This window comes from Vulpes lagopus, chromosome 17 (assembly GCF_018345385.1).
Source record: "Vulpes lagopus strain Blue_001 chromosome 17, ASM1834538v1, whole genome shotgun sequence".
Lineage (NCBI taxonomy): Eukaryota > Metazoa > Chordata > Mammalia > Carnivora > Canidae > Vulpes > Vulpes lagopus.
In genome coordinates this window covers 11,178,191-11,205,834 of record NC_054840.1, presented here as the reverse complement: position 1 = coordinate 11,205,834, position 27,644 = coordinate 11,178,191, and the positions used below count along the sequence as shown (strand labels likewise).

Sequence of the window (27,644 nt, the reverse complement as noted above, 5' to 3'; positions counted from 1 at the left end):
AGAAATAAAACCAGAAATAATTATATACTTTTACATTTTTGTCTCTTGGGAGCAATGTTTTGTTTAGTCATTAGGTGTTGCAAAGTGACCAAGCCTTTTACTTTACAATTCCCTTTTGCCTTCATATAAAAAACAAAAGGAACCAATTATTTTCCATTTTTGTTTTGACAAAGTATGTTGACATTAAATTCATAAATTATTTAAAGGAAATAGTACTGTGAATCAGTGTCCAATGTTTCAAGACCTGGCTCATTTTAAAAAGATACCTTTAAAAAAAAAAAAGATACCTTTTTATGAGTGGCAATGAGAATACACAAATAAAAATAGGATACAGGTATTTTTTAGCAGAAAAAAAATTCATAAATTTACTCAGGAAAGAAAGTTTGAAGCTGCAAAATCATTTTAATATGCATATAATTAATTGTCAAACTTTATATTGTGAAATTTAATTAAACATGTTCTAGCCATTTGGATTTCGAAATGCTAGGTACAATACTAAGTGGAAGATGTGAGGAATCGATATTATCCTTCTGGCATTTTTGTTTCAGCTGTATAATAGCTTTCTTATGAGGTGTGTAAGAGAGCTACTGATATTTTTACCTTGATCTACAGGAAAACGAACATTCTATAAAGGGTAAATCTATTAATTAGAGACCCGCACAGCTTTCTTTCTTGCTAGTATAATCGTTAAATTGATTTTTCCAGTCCATCATGTAATTGTTCCAGCGATAGAATCCTGCTCTCCATTCTCGTTCTGCTTCATCAATATTTCCTGTAAAACATGCAATAAGTTGTATAATCTAAATTTTAATCTGTTTACATTAATTGAAAAATAATTTTGGTTACAGATGCCATTTTCTCCAAGAACATGGCACAGTAATTTTTAATTTTTTATTATTTATTATCAGCTTCTTTCACTACTTGGAAACCTTTTAATAAAATTTTATACATTATATGAAATTGCAAATAATATACATGTATAAATTGCATATATCATAAAAATATGGAAATACATTGATATATCATATCTAACTAGGTTACATAACATGTATTTAGTTTCTAAGAAGATGCGTAGATATTAATACCTTTTCTTGAGCTTTTTTACGTAACAGAAATCTCACTTAATGTCTTATTTACATATGTAATTCTATAGCAAACTATTATTCCCGATGAAAATATTTATATATAGGTATTAATGCATAAGGGTAACTATGTATACCCTCCATATATATTTTTCTCTCACTCTGTATCAGTATACTTTAGTTCTGAAAAATGCCTAGTCATTGAAAGCAGTTTATTGAAATTACTACATGAAAGCAATTTATTAATTGCTTTGCAAATTAGAAAGATGACTAAGACAATCTCTGCTTTCCAGTAGTTTGTAAAGTGTATACATGTGTCAGGGGAGGGGAGTGTTGATGCCAGGAATAATGTGAGGCAATGAACCAAAAATGGTCTATGTGCTACAAGCACCTTGAAATCTTGATTAATTTGAAAATGTGTTACACTAAAGAATAAAGTTTATGAAAAACAGAAACTCTTACATTACAGCCTCTAAAATCATATATTCATGTTCCTAATATAAATACACATGATAAAGCTGGAAGATAGTTTAAATTATTCAAATCTATTAGTATTTTACACACTTGTAGTTCTCACACTTTTAGGATTCTGTGCAATCGTCATTGAATTAAAAAACATTTTGCGGTATTTTGGCTATTCTGAAAATAAGGAATTGACAATTTTTTGAATACATACTTTTCTGTTAGGAATTTTTTAAATTAATTACAACTGTGAGGTATTGATTTGGGGAAGACAGTTCATGTGATCTCACTACATTATACATGAAAATGTGTCTTTTCACTCATACTGTTAACAATGGAGCACACTCAGTGACTGATTTTTAATTTATGAAAATCAAAATGCATAAAATATTTTTATAGCTATTATAATATCCCCTGTAATTTAGGATATATTTAAGTTTAAAATGTTCATACTGCTTGGACTTTGGACAAGTATTTGCAAATATATACAAAAATGTCTTGTTTTAAAAATGTCTTTTAAAAGGTCAATGACTGTACTTATTTTGTGAATAATAGAACTTTTCTAAAAAACATTAGATGTGAAAGACATTAAATATCATACAAATAATCTAGTCTTATGGTGTTTTTTAGAATTAAATGCTTTTTAAAATGTTATGCAAAATAAGGGCTCTAAAGTTCAGAAAGAAAAAAACTTATGTTATAACAAATAAATGATTGGTAATTTACAACTTACACCATGAATTTTAATACTCAGAGAAAACCTTTTAGATTTGATTTTTTTCTTGTTCATAGAATGATATCAAATTCATTGATTCATATAAATAAAAATTTATTTCCTTTTGTACCATAATCAAACACTATACAAGTTAGTGTACTGAAATACTTTGCTTTCTAGTGTACAAATGTTTTGTAATCCTGAGTATTTTTTTCTTCAATAATACTGAACATTGCTTGAGATAATAAAATATAAAACTTGATTGTTTTTAATACAATGTCGACTGAATACACCATAATAAAAAGATAACAAAGATTTTTAGTCCCATGACATAAATAAAAACCAAAATTAGAAGTTTTTATTTCTTCCCACACTTCTCTTCTTCCTCCATACTGGAATACTACTTAGATGGCTAGAGATTTATATTCTGTGAGATGTAGATCTATTATCTATTTGTTTTGCAGTTAGTGAGGTACTACAATGTGAAGTAAAGGACATTATATAGGTTTTGGGGTGACATGGGTTAGATTCCAGTTTGACTACTTATTCTGTTAGTGACATAGAAAAAAATCTTACTTTTGAAACTAGTTTTCCAGCTGTAAATGGGGTCAGTGATCACTATTTTGCCTTGTTACTTACCATGAAGGATAAATCAGTTGGTTTGTACATTATGAAATCAAGCTCTATAGACCTATTGGGAGCTCCACTAACAAATTTACTGCCCTGTTACAAAAATTTATTCTTAACTTTGCTCTTTATTGAATCCATGTATAGCTAGATCAATACCAGTAGTTTATAAACATATTGACACAACTTTTTCAGGACTTTTGTGATGTTTGATTTGTTCACATCGTTGTCTCATTTGGAAAAGAAAAAGTCAGGCTTTCTTCTCTACAGAAAGAGTAATACTAATAAGGCTACTCTTTGACTTGTCAATTAAAAAAGAGTGAGCAATATTTCACCAGTGGAATCTATCAAGTCTGAGGTGTTAAGAAAGAATACAGGAGAGGTGAGTCAACTCAAAATTAGTCATGAAGGTAAGATAGGAGAAAAGATTAAATTGGATATGAATTGTGCTAATCATTATAATAAAAAAAAATCACGTACTTTGAGATTTCATTGAAAATCTCTTTTGTTCCCATTACTTGCTTATTTTCCTGTTATCCAATTATTAAAGCTACCAAGGAATGCATAATTCTTTACGTTCTCTTACGTTCTTACGTTGCAGATCAGAAACGTATTAGTCGTCCTGTTATATCTCTGAGTGTGGGATGACAGTGAACTATGACTAATACTGTCGAGTGAACTACTATAAATTCAGGCAAAACTTTGTGAAGGCTTCACATATAGAGATAATTATTCTATTGCACTTCACTATATTGTGCCTTGCAGATACTGCATGTTTTATAAATTGAAGGTTTGTGGCAACCCTGCATCAAGTAAGTCTATCCACACAACTTTTTCCAAGTGAGCATTTGCTCACTTCTTGTCTCTGTGTCCCATTTTGTTTGGTAATTCTTGCAATGTTTCAGACTTTTCATTATTATTATCTGAATTGCTGCAGTCTCATGATAAAATTTTAAAGGATAAGGAATTGCTTCTTTTGGATGAGCAAAGAAAGTAGTTTCTTGAGCTAGAAGCTACTCCCAGTAAATGCTGTGAAGACTGTTGAAATGACAATAAAGAATTTAAAATATTACATAAACTCTGTTGATAAAGCAGCAGCAGAGTTTGAGAAGATTGACCCCAGTTTTGAAAGAAGTTCTACTGTAGGTCAAATTCTACCAAACAGTAACACATGCTACAGCAAAATCATTCGTGAAAGGAAAAGTCACTCAATTGTGCAACTTCATTGATGTCTTATTTGAAGAAATTGCCACAGCCACCTACCTCAGCCTTCAGCAACCATCAACCCTGAACATTGAAGCAAGACTCTCCACCAACAGCAAAAAGATGATGTCTCATTGAAAATTCAGATGGTGGTTAGCATTTTTAGCCATAAAGTGCCTTTTTTTTAAAAGACTTTTTTATTTATTCATGAAAGACAGAGACATAGGCAGAGGGAGAAGCAAGCTCCCTATTGAGAGCCGATGCAGGACTCAATCCCAGGACCCTGGGATCACGATCTGAGCCAAAGGCAGATGCTCAGCCACTGAGCCACCCAGGCACCCAGCTATCAAGTGTTTTTATTTTATTTATTTTATTTTTTTAAAAAGGTTTTACTTATTCATGAGAGACACCGAACAGAGGCAAAGACATAGGCAAAGGGAGAAGCAGGTTCCCTGTAGAAAGCCCTGTGTAGGACTGACTCCATCTTGGGGCCCAGGGATCAAGACCTTGAGCCCAAAAAACCCAAAAAATCCTGAGCCAAAGGCAGAAGCTCAACCACTGAGCCACCTAGGTGCCCCCATAAAGTGTTTTTAAATTAAGATGTGTTCATTGTTTTTTAAAGATAATGCTCTTAAACACTTAATAGACTATAGCACAGTATAAATATAACTTTTATATGCATTGGGAAACCAAAACATTCATTGACTCACTATATTGCCATAATTGCTTTATTGCTGTGGTCTGGAACCAAACTGGCAATATCTTCCAAGTATGCTTATAGTTTTAAAATAAAACAAAGGAAAAACCACTGAGCTAATATTATTCTTTATTGGGAGGATTTAAAGGTCAAAGTGGTTTTTCCTTTAAGTAAATTTACTCTTCCACTTTTAGCGAAAAATGCTGATATCTTATTGGCATCAAATTGGTCATTTCTCTCTTTTCTTTTTCAAACAATTGTTAAATATTATACAGTTACATTTTTAGGGAAAATTTTGAATTTGGTAATATTTAAAACAAATATCGCACATTTTATTTCTTGCAGGTGCACGCACTAATAGCACAGGCATATGCTGAAGTGTAGTCTGAAAGTTAAGTGCTAGAATTCCTGTGTTTAAACAAGTCTTAAGGATCATTTTATTTGAGAACATTTATTGCTCAAATGTAAACTACTGCTCAAGTGGTACTTATAAAGCTCATTGGGTTTCCATCTTGAGTGAGGTAAACATCTCTCCCTTTCAGAAACCCCGTCAGTAGCTTTTCTTTGAAATGTTCCTTTACATATAGAGTTGCTTTTTTAAAACGTAATATTTCCATAGGAACTTCAGTCCAGGTCATGGGAATAACTCCAATTTTTAAAATACCAAATACTGAAATGTGTGAGGTTTTGCAACTTGAAATACACAAAATATGGTAAGAATGTGTGTTCTTAATCTTTTTTAATCCCCCTACATTATTCATTTATAAAATCCAAAAAACATATAATTTCAAAGTGGTTTTGTTTAAGTGTAAAAAAAAAAGAGGATGTTGATGTTACCACAGTCATATCATGCATTTACTTTACATCTTATAAAGTATATTTTATATAACTTTTACAGGGGAATTATCTGAAAAAAAATGCTAAAGCATAAAATGATGTTTTTAAGGGGCTTTGGAACTATCCCAGAGCACAATACTACCCCGGAGCAAGACCTGCTATGTCCATACAGCTCAATGTTGCTCAAACTAGAAAATCGTTCGGCACTGCACAGGCAGGAGTGGCAGCTAGCCAAAAACTTAGGAGTTTGTTTATTCAACCTGCTTTATGGCAGCTGAGTATTTAGAGACAGAGATTTTGAAGTAACATCTTCAAAAATTGCTGATACTTAAATCGACAAATAAATTGCAGGAGGCCACAGACGCTCGAACCAGAACAAATCAGTTTGGCTTGTAATAATAAGTTAATCATTTAAAATCCTCCCCATTCCCTCTCATTGTCCCTCGATTACGACCTTCACATTTAAAAATATTTTAAGTAAAGATTAAGAATGTGTAGTCTGTGTTATGTTAAATGGTACCTCTTTTGGTCTCTTGGCAGATTAAACATGTTACCTCATTGTTATTCACACCCGGAGGACACAAGGGCAGCACTGTAGCTTTGCCAAGGGATGCAGAAACCCATCTCTGGATATATATTATGTCACAGAACATTTGGTAATACACAGAGCACTGGTATATCAGAAACATCTCCCAAACAGATGGAGTACATAATTATAATTTTGGTGAGTAATGTCTGATCATTAAAAAGCATATTAAACAAGCAAATATAGCTCTGAGATGCCCATGTTTGCCTGAAACTAACCCCCACCTCTCTAAACAGGAAACTAGGGCATCTACTATATTGTGATACTGAACAGGGCCTGAAAAATCACAGAGAGTATTACGATGAACGGAGTGGTAAAGTCTAAGGAAACTGGGCAGCAATCTGTCTGATGGTTGAGATTCGATTACTTTTCCTTTGAAAAATAAAGGCCTGAGGAGTCACAGGAGTTAGAAACAGCTGGGCTTTTAAAAACTGGCAAGTGAGTGAGATATGTATGTCATTTTCCTCACAGAAGAGGCGATCATTCAAGCTGATGGTTCAAGTTGATTTAAATATTTTCTTTCTAATGAAGTTTGAAATAACACAATGATCTGAACCAACTTTCCTAGTGTTTCCTTATATAAGCTTAAGGATTCCCTTCCCAAAGTTAGGTAACTAAATCACTGTCTGGTTATTGTATTGTGTATTATATGTATGTGTTCATGATAAATGTCTCTAAGCTCAGAATATTTAGAAATATCTGGACTGCATCTTTAAATATTCATATTCTGGAGGTTTTTTTTTTTTTTTCCTCTTAGAAATCAAGAGTTCTATTTATCAATAAATTTGTGTTTACCTCTCTTTGAGTATAAATTATATTCATTCTATATTTTAGTAATTATATTTTTAGTTCTATTCACTGCTTATTTTGTATGTGTATTTATTCATTTATCCATTAGTTAATTCCAGAAAGATGAGCTGAAGAGCAAGTAGTGCCCTATTTTAGTTCCCCTACTAGGTTTTATGTTCCTCTGGGGGAAAATTTCTACTTTAGTTTTCTTTATTTAACTACTAAAGTGCTGCTCATATAGCAAGCCCTCAAATATGCCTAAACTTGCTGGAAGAAAGTTGTGAAAGTGATGCACTCACTGCAATCAAGTAATTGTAAACTCATAGATTAACACCATCACTGTGCCTTGGACAATCTAGCGTTTCTTCCTTTTACATAATTCACAACCAATTATTTGACCAAATACTAAAAATACACACACCTGTCATTTCCAAGACTTTGGGAAAAAATAGTGTCCAGAATCGGCATTGTTGAGCACGCAGTTTAGTGTATACTCGTGGTGAATCTGTATTCAAGGTTAAATATTTTTGGTCAGTGTTTTCAAAGGCAGGCCATCTTGTGCTATTGTTCTGGGTTCCATCTGGATGTCTAAAAAAATTAAAAAGAGATGTTATAGTTCTACTGAAATCATTTTTATTTTTAATTTTTTAAAAAGATTTTATTTATTTATTTATTCATGAGAGACACAGAGAGAGGCAGACACATAGGCAGAGGGAGAAGCAGGGAGCCTGATGAGGGTACTCGATCCCAGGACACTGGGATCATACACTGAGCCAAAGGCAGACGCTTAACCACAGAGCCAACTCAGGTGTCCCTGAAATCATTTTTAGATAGAAAGAATATTGTTCTAAAAAACCAACAACAATTTTTAAAAAGTCAGAAAAAATGTGGATTTGTTTTGAAGATGTCAAGTAAAAATGAACTGGGTGGAATGTTTTCAGTAACTCAAAACACTAAATTAAAAGAATAGGAATGAAAATTTAAAGAATAACTTTCACATGCATTTGTGTTTACCATACAGGGAGAAAAAAATATTTCCTATTTCAAGAGTGCTGATGTTTTCTTCACACTTAAACATGCTCGAAGGGCAGTGTTCCTTTTGTTTCCTTTTCTCCCTTTACGTCAGACCCAATCTCACAGCAAACATTAATGCCATCTACTCCATATCTTGCATCCATGTCATTCCATATGTTCTTGCCATTACTGCCTGAGCTTGTGACCGATTACACAACTTATTATGTAATAACCATTACTGTAGGAAACTGCCTTCTGTCTCCCTTTCAAGTTGATCCTACATTCTTACAGATCTGCTCACCAATGAAAATTGTTTCAATAATTCCCCAATGAGTTCAGGTAAATTTACTAAATGTGGTGCCTCCCATATTTCCAAGCTTACTTTCAGATAGTCTTTGTATGAGTCGACCAACAGGAATTAGAGACAGTTCCCTAGGAATTCCCTCCTCTGTTTCACCTCTTTGCCTTTGTGCAGCTATTCTGCTTAGAATCCCTTCTTTTCCCAAAGGTAATTCAGATTCTCTTTTTCATATTCTCTTTTTGTGCTGATATTTCCCATATCTTTCATTGTGATTTTTGTATCAATAACACTTGGTTCTAATTTTTAGAAATGTATAGTTTGGGGTTTGTTTACATCTTTGTGGCACTCAATAATGTCTTACCTAGATCACACAAACATAAACTCAAAGAGTAAACATTTTGCAAGTGGCTCCAGATAGTTTAGTCCCTGGCAATTCTATAGATTTCCCTCTAATCTATTTTTATGCTATGATTATGAGTTAAGCACTGCCCTAGGATTTGGAAATACAAATAAATATGGGAAACATATTTTCCCTCAGAGAATTTACAAGGAAGAACATTCATGAAAACAAAGAACCTGGTAGCCTAAACCAAACATAAACAAAGGGATACAAATTATCAGAAGAGGAAACAATCACTACCTGTTTAAAAGGTAATTACCTGAAGGAAGGAGATTCTAGCTTGAAGGAAGGAGAGTAAATAAGGAACCGAACCAGAAAGAGAAGTTGGGAAAGCTAGAGAAAGGGAACAGAACGAACATCGTTATAAATAATGAGTGTTTATCTCAGGTCAAAACACAATGAAAAAACTAGTTTCCTGGAATATAAGATAGAGGAGATTCTATTAAAGTCATAGATTTAGGACATTAGTGTTATCACATTAAGATCTAACAGCCCAGGAAAATGGTTTAGACTTTAACTGTAGGCATTTACCATTCTTGAGGCATTTTTGACTAAATGGCTTATTTTGAACATAACATTTTAGAAATGTTGACCTGGAGACTATCCAGAATAACCAAGAAGCCTATAAAATAGTCACAGCTTCTTCTATCATAAACGGAAGACTAAAGTGATAAGGATACGTAATTCGTTCCTTTCTTAGATTCATCCTACCTTAAAGTAAAATCATGTAAGAAAAACTCTTGGTTGACCTCTTCTAAAAGTTCAGCACGTGACTTTCTTCATCATTCAGATAGCTCTGTGGATTGGTAACAGAAAGTTGGGAGCAGTGACAGGAGATACAAGATTTCTTTTTGCCACAGGCCTGTGAATCCAGTAGATTTTGGAAAGAGAAGCAAGCATTCACTGAGCATGGTTATCTAGAGCAGGTTTTGCCATCAAGAACTTGTATCGAATAAGCACCACAAATTCATATTTTATCGTAGAAGCAGACACATCCAACCATGAATTCAGGAGCTTTGGAGATAAATAGCTTCTTGATGGACTAGTTGATTTTATGTAGGAATTGGATGATTAAAAAAGAGTTATTAATAACCAGAGCTATTCAAGCTAAACCAATATCATAACAGGATTGAAACCTCCTGCTTTAGGGTATTATTTGAGAGAGGTCATGAAGAAAATTTCTCCAGATCACAGATGGCACACTTGTCTAGGTGAATTATGTCGTCTTTTCCCTTTCTTTTAAAGCTTTAGAAACTAACAAGTACAGCTGCTGGAGGCTGGATATGAAACCAGGAAAACCATTGGTCTGATTCGGTACAGCAATTCTTATGTTCCTAAATTGCCCACTTTCCTTCTAATTCCACTCTAATTAACTTATGGCACCATTTTAACTGCTCATTCATGTCTGGCTTCTGCAAATGGTGACTTGAACAAAGCTGACTCGTACTTGAGTTCAAGAGCAAAGCACTATTGGCACTGCCCGTGTTCATTTGACAAACTTTGTTCTGTGAAGTATCTGATGACATTCCAAAACGCAATTCAGAGATAATAAAATCCCTTTGCCTATGGATGCAGATACAGTTTTCAAAAAGTTATTGAAATAGCTATTGAAGTGATGGAGCATTTTACTGTATAATTTGAAGAAATCTTCAAAGACTTTAAAACTTAACAAGAGTTATAATTCTCTTTCTATCTGCATCAATTAAAGCCTGTGAAATACAACTTATTTCCCAGATACACAATTCTGAAACACTATATGAATTTAATCCCCAAATTATAAGGTATATTTAAACATCTTGGCTGTGTTATTTTTCAAAAATATTTCCTGCTCTTGTCACAAAATAAAGACTTTGAAAGGATAATACCTAAAATTTTCCATGAAACAGAGAAATCTTGCTCTATTTTTACTATGAGATTTTTGTTCTACTTTGTGGTATGCAAAAGTCGTCTAAAGATCATCTACTACACTTTTTCTCTTCAGTAGATTTGAAAAGTTTTCAAATGTAGCTTATTTAACAAAAAAAGGCAGAGTATTTTCCTAACATCCATATTTCAGGAAATTACTTGCTTGTCATCGATATTTGAGCACAGATTTGATCTTATTTCATGAGTAGATTTATAAAAAAAGACATTAATTGACCCAGGATGTCAGATATGAAAAACTCGCATGTATTTAACTCCATATGTTTTCTTGGGGTTATAAATCTCAGGGTTGCCCATCAATTCTAACATAGGAATTAAGATTCTTTTTGAGTAAGAATTCAGAGACAATGATGTCTAGGCAAGCTATACAATGATTTTAAAGTAAATATATTTCAGTGTGCCTTACAATCTAATAAAATAAAGCCAGGATTAGTACTTGTAAATTAAACGGATATCCAAAATTTTCTACCGTCATGAGAGGGCAAAGGGAATACAGATTATATTGGATAATTTCTCAAATATACAAGTATCCATAGATTTATATTTTATGCCAAGTCACACTTTAATAATATTGTATTTTAACTTAAAGAATAGAGGGGCTATAAGAGAATCTGAATTAGAAAAACAAAATTCATCTATTCATTCAACCAATATTAATTGAGTGCATATTATGTCAGGCTTATTTAAATCACAGACAATCAACAAAGACAAAAATGGAAATTCTTGCCCGTTGCAGTTTTCTTTCTTTGAGGAAGATAGACAATAAAAAATATAAATAAGGAAAATATATAATATATTAGATTGTAAGAGTTGCTAGAGAGGGAACAGTGATGAAGGAATATGTAATAATGAATTTCCTTGGCCTTTGCCCATAGTGCCTGTGAGATGACCTCTAAATCTTTGGAATTTTGCACTATATCTAATGGTTTACGCTAACAAAGCAACTCATGGTGAGCACCTTACAGCTTTTAATAAAGGCATGACTCAGGATGGGCCTGCTCACACTGATGATCTTGTGGAAGGAACAGCCATGCCAGGAGACCAACCGTGTGATTAGAAGGGTGGGACTTTGAGTCTGGTGATATCAACCTGACCTCCAGGAAGGGAGGGGGCTGAAGATCGAGTGCAACCACAATGGCTAATGATTTAATTCATTATGCCTATATAATGAAACTACAATGACACTCTGGACCTCAAGCTCAGGTGAGCTTCCTTCCTCCATGCACACATTGACACAGTTAATGCCCTGAAGGTAATGCATCTCTGAGGTGACAGAAGCTTTACCTTTGGAATTCAGTGAGTAGTACCAGATGCTACTTATGTGTTCTTCTTTTGACTGGTTCTGATATATACCCTTTTATTATATAAAAATCAGAATTATAAATATAGCACCCTCTCTGAGTTCTGTGAGTCATTCTAGGGCATGATTAAATCTGAGGAAGTCCTTAGGGATCTCAAATGTATAGCCAGCTAGTCTGAAGTGAGGGTGGCCCTGGTGACCTTGAACTTGCAACTGGTGTCAGAAATCTTGGGCCAACTTGGAAGTCTGAAGGCCTAAGCCCTTAACCTTGATTTTGGCTACCTCTGGGTAGAGAAACTCTGCAATATTTGATAAGAAAGGAACTTTTAAGTGGAGATTTGAAGGAGAGGAGTGAGATATACAGTGTTTTGGAGGAAGAGCATTTCAACAGAAGGAATAGAAAGCAAAGGGTGTAAGACAGATGAGCATCTGGAGTTTAACATGAAAAGTGAGTGAGGGAGTCTGGCTAGAGTGGAGCCAGCTAGGGAGGGAGTAGTCTGAGGCAAGACTGGAGAGGTGACAGGAGGCCACATTATTTAGTGACCTGTAGGTCCTTGTAAGCTTTTTATGTCTACTCTCAAGGAAGAAGTAATTGGAGGTTTTGCACAAAGAAAGGACAAGGTCTCACTTAATATTTTTCAAAAGATCATCTAGCTGGAGTTCTGGGAATAGTCTGCAGAGAATCCAAAGCCAGAGGCAGGAACACCAGCTAGGAGACTACTGGAATAATTTAGGTGAGAGATGATGGTTGCATGAACCAGGGAGGTAGGAGTAGAAATTGAGAGAAGTGTTTAGATCTTGAATGTATTTTGAAGGTATCTAACACCCTTGCAATTAGGCAATGGAGTAGAAATAGAGAGAAGGCAAGGATGACACTAAGGATTCTGGCCAGAGAAATTGGAAGGATGAATGGAGTTGCCATTACTGAGATAGAAACTGCTGCAAGAACATGTTTGAAGGAAAATATTGAGAATTCAGCTCTTCACATATTAAATTTGAGATCCAAATACAGATTGGAATTTAGTAGTAACTTTTATTTTACTGAGGGAATCCCTGCCTTCCAAATGGATTCACAAGCTCTTTAATGTAGTATTTCTCAGGAACACCAAAATTGTGATGCAATTTCCAAATTTCAATATAGAAATGACTTCTAGAAATATGTACATTGCAATATATTAATTCATAGCATACATAGCACGTGTCCCTTCCTGGATCGTAGCTCTTTGTCCTATGCTTATCCTACCATCTCTTTAGATCTTCCCTTGATGACTCCATTAAAATAGCCGATCTTAATTTCCTCATGTTACTTTTTTTTCCCCCAATTTTTATTTAAATTCCAATTAGTTAACATACAGGGTAATATTAGTTTCAAGTGTACAATATAGTGTTTCAACACTTGCATCCAACACCCAGTACTTACTACAGCAAGTGCCCTCCTTAGTCCCTATCACCTATTTTACCCAACACTCCACCCACCTCCTCTCTGGGTTTGTTCTCAGTTTGTTCTCTAGAGTTAAGAGTCTATTTCTTGGTTTGCCTCCCTCTCTTTTTTCTTTTCCTTTTGTTCATTTGTTTGTCTCTTGAATTCCACATATGAATGAAATCATATGGTATTTGTCTTTCTCTGTCTGACTTATTTCACTTAGCATAGTAATTTCTAGCTCCAACCATGTTGTGACCAATGGCAAGATTTCATTATTTTTTATGGCTGAGAAATATTCAAAACTGATTTTAACTGTATTTTTTTTCTCTTCCCTTATTACAGAGTGCTATGGTCTGAATGGTTGTCTGCTCCTGAAATAAGGTGATGGTACTAGGAGCTAGAGACTTTGGGAGATGTTTCAGCTGTAAGGGCAGGCCCTCATGAATGGGATTGGGGCCTTTATCTAAGAGGCTTCAGAAGGACTCTTTGTCCCTTCCACTATATGAGGACACAGTGAGAAGGAGCTGGCTATCCATTGGGTCCTCCCCAGAAGGAGACCATGCTAGTGACTTAATCTTGGACTTCTAGTCTCCAGAACTGTCAACAATAAATTTCTGTCATTTATAAACTAACACATCTATGATATTTTGTTATAGCAGCCCGAATGGATCAAAACAGAGGGTAAGTTCCATGCAGAACATCATTTGGCTGTTTTGTTTACAACCTGGAATTATGCCTGTCTTATAGTATCTAGACAAGAAATATGAATAGAAAAATAAGAAACATCACAACGGATAGTTCAAGTTAGCTCATTTTTGTTTAACTATTGTGAATCTTCACATTTAGAAACTACCACCACATCCCTGGGTGGCGCAGTGGTTTGGCGCCTGCCTTTGGCCCAGGGTGCGATCCTGGAGACCCGGGATCGAATCCCACGTCGGGCTCCCGGTGCATGGAGCCTGCTTCTCCCTCTGCCTGTGTCTCTGCCTCTCTCTCTCTCTCTGTGACTATCATAAGTAAATAATAAAAAAAAAAATTTAGAAACTACCACCACGTGAGAAATTATACTCAAAGATGATCTTTTCTTCAATTTTAGTAAAATCAGTATCTGGATCCAAATAATATCAAATTATTCTTCAAATAAGTTTTTAATATGGCTATAAGAGACCATGGGATAGTTTTAACACATGCCTTACACATAAACTATTTTTATTATGATAGTTTAACATGTAAATAAGATAACTGATAACATAAACTTGTGCCTAGAAGATTGACATTTAACAAGGGAGATGTGCAGATTTAGTATTATTAGAAAAAGAATTAGGAACCAATTGAGCAAAAAGAAAATAAAAAGGAGACATTTATTTGGTATGATTAATAGTCGTAGCAACAATGAAAATTTCACAAGTTGCTTCTATTATTTTGACATATTTATATAAAGAACAGGCAAAGAAATTTTCAAATAGTAAACAAACTTTCATATTTAAGTATATGATGATGAATATGAATCCATAATATAATCTTTCAGAAAAATATGAAGACACTGGTAAAACAGTGGTGCTGACAAATAGCAAAGGATAAAATCCTGTTTCTCTCAAGATCATATTTTTTGCTTCATTTTGTATAGGAAACTCCTTAGGATAAATACAGACATTAAAGACATTTTGAAGTAGTTTTTGATTCCCTCTAGAGGAATTTTATGTGACTATATTATATCTATAAATTTGACCAAGTGCCATTGCTGATTTCATTTAAGTGTTTTAGAATCTCTTCAGTCTTTAAAACTGACCCAACAATAGTTTTCTTAAATGAAAAAAAGTATGTGTACACTTATTCTTAATTATATAACTGACTAAATATCACTGAATTCTATTCAAGGCAACTTAGTATTAATTCATGAATGCATTCTCAATAATTTATTCATATTGGCTCCATTTGATTGGTTTCATAAAACTTATACTGAATTTTCTGGTTTCCGATCAGCTTCTAAGATGAATCTTTAAAGACAAATATAATCATTTAAATAATTTTTTTGCAAAAATAGACACATAACACACAGGCATGCATATTTCCATGTATCTGAATCCCAACATCGCGTGTATATGTGTATGTGTGTCTGTATGGATTCTGCAGCTTGAATATTAGAGGCAAAACAATTGAACAAATATCACTCACATACAAATTTAATTTATATCATCCTATTGAAACTCACAATAGATATACCATGTTATATAAGAGATTCTTTTTCTTTTTTTAAAGATTTTATTTATTTATTCATGAGAGACACAGAGAGAGAGAGGCAGAGACAGAGGCAGAGGGAGAAGCAAGCTCCATGCAGGGAGCCCAATGTGGGACTCCATCCCGGGTCTCCAAGGTCATGCCCTGGACTGAAGGCGGCGCTAAGCCGCTGAGCCACCGGGGCTGCCCTATACCATGTTATATAGATTTTGGGTTTTAGAGCAAATCACATCTTATTTACTTTTGCATATTCAGCATCTGTCATAAGGCTGCACAGAAAGTACATACTCTATAAATGAATGCTAAAATACCTAACTGAATAGCCTTCAGAATTTTGGATATATTTTAGATTAATTCAGTATCAGTTATAAAATACTAATTTTCACTGTATTAGAAGAGAGGAATTAAATTTAATCTCATGAGTTAAGATGACAAAAAAGGCTTGTAAATAATACTATTTTCAGGTTGAAAACTTGAAAACTCATTGATTCTTCAGTGTCGGAAGTAATAATCCATTTGATGTCAAAGTCCTACATCAACTGAAGTGGAGTCACAATATGCTTGAGTTTCTTGTAAGCCTTATTTACAAACTGAAACTCGATTCTTTTCCAAGGCTCATTTATGCCCCTCATCTGCCCTCACTGCAGTTCGTTAGAAAGATTTTTATGATTGTACTGTTTTCCCTCTGTAGGCAATCAGGGCAAAAATATTAGTTACTAAAGCAATATGTAGTGTATAATAATATAATTGTGCATAGAAAGATTTTTATAAGTAGATTATTTGCAATTTATATTTAATGCAAATATTTAAATCTAGTTCACTTTTGTTATTTGCTTCCTTCTGCCTCCTGACATTTCCATTGCAAACTGTGGAGATGAGAGAAGTAATGATTGAAGAACAATTCCCTAGATTCATTGGTTTGTTAAGTTTCCTCCTTACTTCAACAGGTTTGTTTTTCTAGGTAGGAACCTGGGTACCCAGAGGGGCAGGATTGTATTAGTACCAGAGAAGTTGTCCGTGATTCAGAAGTGCTCTAACAAGGACTTCTTGCATCTGCACCTTTTGCGTGGGTAGAGTCCATGGTCAAGTTGGTTATTAAATTTTTATTATTTCATCATCCCTAAGTAGAGGATTGGGATACATTCTCAACCTCACCAAGAAATAGGGATACGGATCTTTATGAGAGAAAGAGACAACGGAAGAAGGGGAAGAGAGAGGAAGAGAAGGGAAGAAAAGAAAAGAATCCTAAAGGAAATATGTAAACTGTATGATCCTGCGACCGAATCTGCTCAAAAGGCAAAACATATCAATGGGGTAAACCTTCTAGGGAAGAAAAAAAAAAAAAGAGATTTATTTTCACTCAACATTAATAAAAAGAAACAGATGACATTTCCTTAAATAAACCCCATTAGGGAAGTGAGATATGTTTAATTGCAGATCATCTTCTAACTTTGAGAATAATTAGCAACTGCTGTAACTGAAGGTATGCAGATTCTAGGCTGAGGTGTCAGTCCCGGCAATAAGCAAAGGCCAATTATGATATAAGGTAGCTAGAAATGTGCTATGAAAGTAGATGCCTGGGAAGTAAGAAAGAAACATCCTATTTAAAGGATAATCCTAAAAAGCCAAGCTGGTGAATATTGCGTATAAAGTGAGAGCTCTTGAGTACGTCCTGGTATCAGGAGCCTTCTCTAAACCTTTTTTTTATTATTATTTTTTTAACTAATACCTAACAAAGAACCTGGCACTGATTATCAATCAGTATTGTTGGACTTAATTATATTTAAGAAAATAATAGAGAGTAAATAAATATCCCAAATACACATAACTTGTTTCTCATTTAAATCCAAATCTAGATCTCCCCACACATCTCCACCTTTGCTGAGGTGTAGTATTTTTTTTTTCTATATTTGTAAGTAGAAAGAAGATGCTCACTTTAAGGCACATTTTCTGTTTCATAAGAACTTCTACACCTTAATTAGTATTTAAAAGTTCCTATTGTACTTAACCTACTTTCCTAAATACTTCACCGGAATAGTTGGATAGAGTCATGCAAATAAATTGTTTCCCAATGCTCAGTTCCCATTTAGCAATTGGGTTGCCCTGCACATCTTCAGTTGTTCATCAGCTGAAAGGGCAAAAGGTTGCCAAACAAAAGATCTCTAAGATCTTTACTATTCTGGCAAAGTATGGTATGATGGATGAACAAAGCTTTCATGGTCTGGAAGATTATTCTTTCTTCTTTCCTCTGCATTGTTTGGACAGAAGGATTTGCTTATCTGGCCAGTTAAAGAGGAATAGCAGACAATGTGTAGTGTCTTCCAAGCCTCCAGAAAATGAAAGAGGCTCCAGAAAATGAACTGGGCTGAGCACTAGACTGATTTATTAACTTATTTAGCATTTTAAAAAGTTTTTATTTAAATTCCAGTTAGTTAACCTACAGGGTAATATAAGCTTCAGGTGCACAATACAGTGATTCAACACTTCCATAGGATCCCCAGTGCTAACCACAGGAAATGCCCTCCTTAATCCCCATCATCTATTGTACCCAACCTCCCACCCATCTGTCTTCTGGTAGCCATCAGTTTGTTCTCTATGGTTAGGAGTCTATTTCTTGGTTGGCCTCCACTTCTCTTTCTTTCCCCCCTTTGTCTATTTCCTGAATTCCATATATGAATGAAATAATATGTATTTGTCTTTCTCTATCTGACTTATTCCTTAGCAGGATAATTTCTAGCTCCATCCACACTGTTGCAAATGACAAGAGTTCATTATTTTTTTATGGCGGAGTAATATTCCATTATATGAATACATCACCACTTCTTTACCCATTTATCAGACAATGGATTTTTGGGCTCTTTCTATAGTTTGGCTATTGTTGTTGCTGCTATAAACATCAGGGTGCATGTGCCCCTTTGAATCAATATTTTTATATCCTCTGGGTAAAGACCTACCAGTGCAATTGCTGGATTCTTTACTGAGGAAACTTCATATTGTTTTCCAGAATGGCTGTGCCAGTTTGCATTCCCATCAACAGTGTAAGAGGGTTCCCCTTTCTCCACATCCTCACCAACCCCTGTTGTGTAGTGTGTTGTTGATTTTAGCCATTCTCACAGGTGTGAAGTGATATCTCATGGTAGCTTTGATTTGTATTTTGTTGATGATCAGTGATGTTGAACATCTTTTCATGTGTTTCATGTATTCATGTTTCCAAGTGTTTTCTTCGGAGAAATGTCTGTTCATGTTCTGCCCATTTTTAAACTGGCTATTCATGTTTGGGTGTTGAGTTTTATAAGTTCTTTGTATGTTTTAGGTAGCAACTCTTTATCAAATATCTTCTTCCAACCTGTAGGTTGCCTTTTAGTTTCATTGACTATTTCCTCCACTGTGCAGAAGCTTAGAGAGAAGCAGAAACCTGTTCTTCCTGTCTTTCTCTCCTCTTCCGTTCTTTTCTTTCTTCTTTTTTATTAGCTTGGCAAGTGCATCCAGATATCTTGCCTAATTTCCAAGCGTCAAAATGCACCATATTGTACCTATTTTGTTTTCTAGTGACAGTAGAGCAACCGTTATCATTTGGATATGCTTACATGATTAGAGGCTACAGTCCAAGGGTCTGTAGAAAGTTCAAAGTCACTTTCACATAATGGCATCAATTACGGATAAGAACATAATCCCAAACTTGAAACAAATTGGCTTCTCTTTTGAGTCTTCAAATTCTACCAGTTTTGCTCTTCTTCGTGTTCATTTGCTCTAGTCTCTGCCATAAAATTAATGGCAGTGAGCCCACAGTTTCAGGAATAAGCCTAGGAAGTGCCAAGAAAAAGTCCTGGAAACTTAGTTTTGTAGTAGCATATATAAGTCTTAAAATAGCTGGATTTTAAGGGAACACTTAAACATTAGAAGGGACTTGGGAAATCAAATGCTCTAAGAAAATTATACAAAATTGTAATTATTGCCATTTTTTTCCTTAATGGGTAGTTTGAGCTTATCAAATAATTCTCCTTGAATTCCAAGTTATTTTCCTTATATCACTATTCACTGGAGGTCCCTATATTTGAGTAATCACTTCCATTAGACTGAAAAGCTCCATGAGAGCAGAGAACGTGACTGTTCATTCCAGTGCCTAATAAAGTCAGTGCTCAGTAAAGCTACTTGGTAAAGGTTTTACCTACTAGAACTTGCTTAAGTAAGCAAACCATTAAACTGATTGTACTGGAACTTGGTGTAATTTTATGTATAGATATGCAAATATAAATTTTTAATGTGCAAAGAAAGATTTAGCTAAATGATGGATATATTGCAAAAGAAAATTTAAAACATATGTGTATGTGATTTTATTTATATACATATACAAGGCATTGTTTCTAGGGAAAATAAAGTAAAAGAAACAAATTGCCACATTAAGGTACATGGAGAGCAATTAATATCATTTTTGGAGAAAACTGTCAGCATGAGAAATAATTTAAGTATAATTTATTGTAATATGCATACATACGGAGCTTCAAAATATGCTTAATGACTTTTCCAAAGTGAGTACCCAAGCATATTGAATTTCAAAAACATTAAAATAGTTATACATACAAAATAGTCTTATTTTATTTTAATGAAAGGTGAAAACATGTGATCTAAGTGATATGAAATCTCTGTGAACATTGGAGAGATAACAGTACTTATGTGTTTGCTACCTACCATATAAAATATGATATTGTTATTCAAGAATTTTTGTATTACCTTAATCATTTACCCAATAATTAGTAAATTAAATTTTTTCCTGTCCACATTTTCCATTATTTAAAACTTTTTTCCTATCCACAGTTTCCATTATTTAAAACTTTTAAAACTTTTAAAACCCCTTTCAGCCTCCAATTATTTCTTATTAAAGTATTACATTTTACTATTTATTAGCATGGAGTTGGAAATATTTCATAATCAATGATTTTGCCATTTTAACTCTTTTCTGGATATTTTTTCTAACTTTTCTGTTACTTAAATATCTTTTTTCTTTTTACTCAAAGAAGAATAAGTTTCTTGAAATAATGCTGTCTAATCTCCTGTGCAGTGTTTGATTTTTTTCTAAATCTGCATAAAGCACTTTCCATAATAGGATGTGCCTCACATTCTGGTGAAGGTCATTCCAATCCCTGAGAATTTTATTCACTATTAACTCTACCTGATAGAACAGAACTGTATTCAGGTTCTACTAGAATTCCAGGCATGGGGGCTATTTTTCAGTCTTTCTCAAAGAGAAATAAGTGTTTTTTTTTAAATACTAAGCTAAAAAATATCTCTATATGAATTTTGCCCAAAGGTTTTCTGCTTTGTGTCTACATAGAATATACCTAAACTGTCTTTAATAATGCAATTTTTATTTTACTTAAAGCCAGATACACTCACCCCGTCAGCAAACACCTTTTTGTTGACCTTCAGAAGAAACATAAGCTTTTCATTTGTGAGACAATGAGGTTATTCTTAATCAAAGATGTATCACATTGATAGTGTTCTGTTGAATTTTTTAATCCACAAAAAATATCAAACTAGTTTTTCTTCAGGAAGCTGTCATTTATTCATTGAATTATATTGCATAGCATGTGCCAGGAACTCCTCTCTAGACAATGGATATGGTAGTGAGTAGGACTGAGAAGGTCCATGATCACAGAGATCCATTATTTTAATTTGTGGAGATAGAGAATATATAAACAAACTGATAGATATTAAAATAGATATTAAACATTCAGATAGTAATATTGTCTATGAAAGAAACAAGTAGTATAACCAACATTTTTGGGAAGCATGTACTAATTCAGAACTGGTTATTTACTGAGTCATAGAAAAGAGTCTGAGGTGAACTGAAGGATATTGTAAGCAAACCTTCCTTTATGTGCTGCATCTTGACTCTAGCTTCCCGGCCTTTCCTTACAAAAGGAAATGTGGGAAGGATGAACAGAGTGGACTGTGCAGTTCTCATAGATGCTAAATACAGCTCAGACAATTCCTTCCAGACTCTTCCTTAGTGACGATGATGAATGTAACTTCTGAATGACTTGCAAATTGCAGTCAAGTCAGTCACAGGATTTTATTTCTTATATCCAAAGCAGATGTACCATAATAAGAGCTAAAAAGATAATTATTTTATACTGGCAAGTAGGGTTTAATAACTTATGAATATAAAGGAAGTGTTCCTTGGACACTTCTTCATGAATTTCATGCAAAAATATCTGAGGTAATGCTGAAGAATTAAAAATATTTTCTCTATTAAATTGTGTACTATTTTATGATTAAAGCTAAAGAAATAATTATCTTGCTATGATCAGATATATTTTTGATATTTTATATGAATATATAATTATGAAGTAAATGTAAATTGTGAAATATAGCATCTAAAATTAATAAATATATGTATTTGAAATGAGAAATCCTAAAATGTCCTTAATCTGAGAGGTGGGATTAGAAGTTTATTTTTTTACATAGAAATAGTAGCTATTTAAGAAGATAAGGAGTATCCCTGCCAACAATATACTTATCTCACCATTTATAGTTTTCTAAACTGTTATTTCAGGTACCATAATTTAGAAACAATTTTAGTATCAAGAAATGAGGCAGAAGAAGTATTTATTGAAAATGTTATAGACTGTGTGACCTTGGGCACTTTGCCTAAACCCTCCAATCATCAACTTATTTGTAAAATAGGAATATGAATGCATTTTGCATAGGTTAGTTGTAAAGAATGCATGAAATTCCTATGCAAGACACTTAAAGTCATATCAGTGTCTTGATAAAATATTTAATAAATGACAAGAGTGATGATGAAGTGGATGACAACAGCAACAGTAAAGATAACAGTGTTCTGCAACCACCAAAACCATTCTGGCTATTTCTTGCAGGCTTTCCACAGTAGGTTACATATGACTCACTGGACAAGTTTTCCCAATAAAGATGTGGTAGGTTTATTAGGGAAACAGAGACCCAGAAGAACTAATCACCTTGGAAACTGTATGGCAAGCATGGACTTCAGTATCAAATGTAACTTCACTAATGACCATATCCTTTCTGGTCCATCATAGTTGAAAACTGAACAACAAAGCCAAAGGTACTTTTTGTTGGAGGTGAGAGAAAAACCAATAAATACGCAGTTCAGCTCTTGTTTGAAATTTCAATTTTTTAAGAAAGATTTTATTTATTTATTCATGAGAGACACAGAGAGAGGAGGCAGAGACATAGGCAGAGGGCGAAGCTGGCTCCCTGTAGTGTGCTTGATGTGGGACTCGATTCCACGACCCCAGAATCACACCCTGAGCTAAAGACAGATGCTCAACCACTGAGCCACCCAGGTGCCCCTAGATTTTCACCTTTTAATGTAATTTATTTCAATATTTTTAAAATTAAAAATTAAATAGCGTTTCATCTTTTAAACGTACTTGTAATTTTAAAAAATCTTCATTCCAGCTTTTTTAGAAAACACAGTCCTTCAGACGTGCATTTCCAGTAATTTATCTTATCTGCTCATCGAAGAGAATATTATTCATGATAGAATTTTTTTAAAGATTTATATATTTATTTATTTGAGAGACAGAGAGGGAGAGAAAGCACGAGTGGGGAGGGTACGCAAGAGGGAGAGGGAAAGGGAGAAAGTCTCCAGCAGACCCCTGCTGAGGGTGGAGTCCCACAGGGTCAATCTCAGGACCCTGAGATCATGACTTCAGCTGAAATCAGGTGTTAGATCTTACCCACTAGCCCTTTCCCCGCCAGCACCCATGTGACATAGCTTTTAATTTAAATACATATCTTTATGCTATGTCTCTTTTCCTACTACCATAATTTTTTTCTTATATTAACCAACTTTTTGTCGGTGTGGCTTGAGAAAATATTTTAAATGTGCTTCCGTTTCCTATGCTGTAAAGCAGTGATTCTTAATGGGCAGAGAAATAAGAGAGGAGAAATCAGTGGTGATAACTCTATTTAAGGGTTGTTCAGATTTATTCGCAGGACTTTTAAAAATTGCCCATGCTCACCTAGAGATTTTTATCAAGGTGTATGTTCTCTTCCCTATCTTTACAGTCACTGTCATTGTGCCCTAATATTCCAGAAGCAAGTTGTTATTCAAATGTTTGCAATAAACTAAAAATCAAACTGCCCTTTGGTTCTGGATTTGCAAGGGATAACTTTGACTCAAAAAAACTTTTTTAAGATTTTGTTTATTTATTCATGAGAAACACAGAGAGAGAGGCAGAGACAGAGGCAGAGGGAGAAACAGACTCCCTGTGGGGTGCCCCATTCAGGACTCGATCTCAGGACCCCAGGATCACCCCCTGAGCTGAAGGGAGATGCTCCACCACTGAGCCACCCCGGAGTCCCAACTTTGACTCAAATTTTCTTTCTGCCTCTGTCTGTTCCCTTGACAAACGTATCCATTCTCAGTCGTAACTATTCTTGTCCATGATGTCTCTCTCCAGATTCAGTTCCTACAAACACTGTGCCGGGCTCTAGTCATGAAATCCCAGCCACCGCATATACACCTACATGCATCATTCTGCTTTTCCTCTAACTCTATGGGACCACACCATATTTAACCTCCACAAAAGCACTTTCTGTGTTCTCAGATTCAATTAATGTCCCCAACTTGCTCCCAGTATCACATTATACCCCGAGGGGCTGCAAAGTACGTGGTTGGAAATCACAAGCTTTGAAAACCAGACACTACTACTAAAAACTGCTTGAACTTGCATGATGTTATACAATGTCTCAGAGCCTGTTTATCCATACATTTTTAATAAGTGATCTCAAGAGGACCACAAGGTTGGCTGGAGCATAGTGAGCAGGGAGAGGATCTTAATAGAGATAGCCAAAGAACATGTCTTATAGGCCCTTTTAGATAATGATAAGAAATTTAGATTTTATTCTAGATAAAATGAGAAATCACTAGAGAGCTATTATCTAGGCAGTGACAAGATCTGGCTAACATTTTAAAAAGATAACAGCAACTATAAAGAAGGAAAATAAACTATAAAGAGACAACGGAGGGACCAGGGAGACTGGCTATTGTACTAAACCAGAAGAGCTACAACGGTGGCATAGAAAAGGCTTATCTCTGAAAACAGTGAGACCTACGTTATATTTAGATCATTTTTGAAGATTGAGCTGATAGAATTTGCTGATATAGAATGGAGGAACTAAGGATTTAAAAAGAGGGAAGGTTTAAGTTCTAAACAACTTATAAATGGATGAAACATTTCCAGACCTATAAGTAGAATTAATGAACATATACAGTGTTTAGCATCATAGAAATAGATAAGATTACTTAGGGAAGAGTATAGAGAACGAAAAGGGAAGAGATCTAAGAACTGAGCTCTGGAGAGCTTTAGACCTAGGGAAGTTGAGAAGAATCCATTTGATTACTTATTTACTCCTTGACTACCTATTATGTGCCCAACAATGTTACATGTCCTGGATATACAGTTCTGAGCCAAATAAACAAAATCTCTATTTTTTCTGGGTCTCATATTTTGATGGAGACTGAGATGATGAATAAGATTAACCTGCTAAATAATACATGTTAAGAGGACAAACATACGTAGAGAAGGAAAATGTTAAACCCATAGAAAATTGAGAGTGTGTTAAGGCAGCCGGGAAAGGCTCCAATGAAAAGGTGACTTTTGAGTGACCTGAAGAAAATGGAGGGGATATTCATGCAAATATCTGGAGAAGGAGGCAAAGAGATCAGTGAGGAACACTCTGCAGAAGTTCTGAGCATAAGTGTGTGAGTGTGCCTTCAAGAAACATCAAGGAAACATCAAGGTGTGGAATGGAGATGCCCTGTTGAGAACAGATGAAAGTTGGAGTGAACCCAAGAAAACAAATACCAGCAGAAAGCTGGTGAAAAAAATACATATGGGACACGATGGTGGTTTGAACCCATGTAGTAGCAGTGAAGGAGTCAAGAGCCTTCCATCAACTCCTTCCACTCATTTATTTGTTTTATGCTGTAGTACAGACACTACATTCTTCACCTAAGTGATTTATTTATTTATTTATTTTTAAAGATTTTATTTATTTATTAATGAGAGACAGAGAGAGACAGAGACAGAGACACAGGCAAGAAGGAGAAGCGCTCCATGCGGTCCCGATGTGGGACTCGATCCCGGGCTCCAAGATCAGGCCCTGGGCCAAAGTCTGCGCTAAACCACTGAGCCACTCGGGCTGCCCCACCTAAGTGATTTAGCATGCATTTCCCTCTCCCTAAAATGGATATATTCCTACTTAGCTAAAACAACACCGTCACACCTAATAAATTTAACAACAATTTCTTAATATCCCTGAATGCCCAGCCTCTCCTGATGACTATTTTAGATTCAAAGATATGTAATGGGCATTAATCATTATAAGCAACACGTACTCTTTAAGAGAATTCTGGCTTGGTTATTTTCTGAAAGGTCAAGTTGACATAATTTACTGACAAACTGGATGTGAAGAAGGTTAAAAAGGGAGACAGCAACATTGTCCTGAGGTTTTGGGCTTAGGCAAATGGAAGAATGGAGTTGTTCTTAACTGAGATGAGAAAGCCTGTGAGGAGAATATGACAAGAAAAGTATGGCTCTTAGTTTACGATACTAACTATCTAAACAGACACAGACGTAAGGTCTGGAGTTCAGGGAGAGATCTGGTCTGCAGATACAACTTTGGGAGTCATTAGTATATTGATGGTAGTTCAAGAGATGAAGCTGGATGGGATCACCTATGGGATGAAAATGAACAGAAAAGAGAACACATCCAAGGACTAAGGTTGGGAATGCTCCAACATGCAGAGGTGAGAAGAGGAGAAACACCGAAGGGGACAAAAGTAATTTTGGAAAGGTTAGACAAAGCCTGGTGATGGCTGGGTTTGTAGGACCCAACGGGAGAGGATGCTTCCAGGGGGAGAGGATGCATGAAGACCAAACACTGGTGACAAGTTAAGCAAGAAGATTGAGAAATGGTTATATAATTTACTGACCATTATGAGCCTGGTCAATTTGGGGTGACTGGGGTAATGGAATAGTTTAAATATACAATGAGTGAAGAAAAGTAGGCAATTGTTAGAGATAACTCAGAGAGTTTTGCTGTCAAAGAAAATAAGAAAATGAGAAAGTACCCATTGAACAATGTGAAGGCTTTTTTTAAAGATAAGAGATATTATATATTAATAAATAATAGGAATGATACGTAGAGAAAAATGATGATGAAAGGGAGAAGGAAAACAATTTAAAACCGAGTTCTTGCATAGTTAGGAGTGGAGGAGCTCTACGGAATCCCACTCACTGTGGGGATGGGAGACAGAATGTTAACTACAGAAGGAGGAAGGGAGGGTGCACAGGCATGAGTTCTGATAGGCTGATTGATTCGGTGAGCTGACTGAGTCTGGGTTTATTTGTTTGTGTGTTCATTTGGTGTTACATGCAAGTTTTTAACTGAAAGTGTGACTGGAGGAGATATTTTTAAGCTTTGAAGGGTGAGAAAAATATACATATTCGCTAGAGAAGCTGGAGAAATAAATTGGCTAGCGACACTAAACACCAGGTGACATTAAAGATCTTGATTTTTAAGGTCTTGAATTTATTAGCTCAGTGTGTGTGTGTGTGTGTGTGTGTGTGTGTGTGTGTTTACAGCCACATTAAACTGTTTGGTTGCAATTATATATTTAGACATAAATAAAGCTGTGTTTCCTGCAGGTGAAAAAGATTGAAAAGTGTCAAATCATTGGATGGATTATTGTTATGAACACTAAGATAATTAAAAATGCTTGCAGGATTTATGGTAGAGAGAGGGCAAGTAGGCTAGATGCTAGAAATCTCCAGTGAATGAGTAGGATTCACCAGGGTTTATGCCGATGACTACGGCAAAAATGGGGGAATGGGTAGCATAGTCTGAGAGTGTTTCATAGACTTTGTTTCAGAATTGACTTATTCCGAGGGAAATGGGAGGAAAGATGTTTTGGAAACGGTGATGAGCACTCAGGTAGATATTTGTACAATTCTGTGCTACATGAATACTGGCATAAAAACACCCTCACTTGA

At 34.9% G+C, this 27,644-nt stretch overlaps 1 protein-coding gene across 1 annotated transcript in view; it reads right to left on the bottom strand.

Moving 5' to 3' along the window:
• Positions 1-384: 384 nt before the first annotated feature.
• BCHE (butyrylcholinesterase) overlaps positions 385-27,644 on the bottom strand; it is a 58,672-nt gene continuing 31,412 nt past the window's right edge. The window contains exons 3-4 of the mRNA XM_041732066.1: positions 7,420-7,586; positions 385-772 (exon numbers count right to left, since the gene is read on the bottom strand). Coding sequence (XP_041588000.1) covers positions 648-772; positions 7,420-7,586 — 292 coding nt within the window. The 3' untranslated portion in view covers positions 385-647. The remainder of the gene's footprint in view (positions 773-7,419; positions 7,587-27,644) is intronic.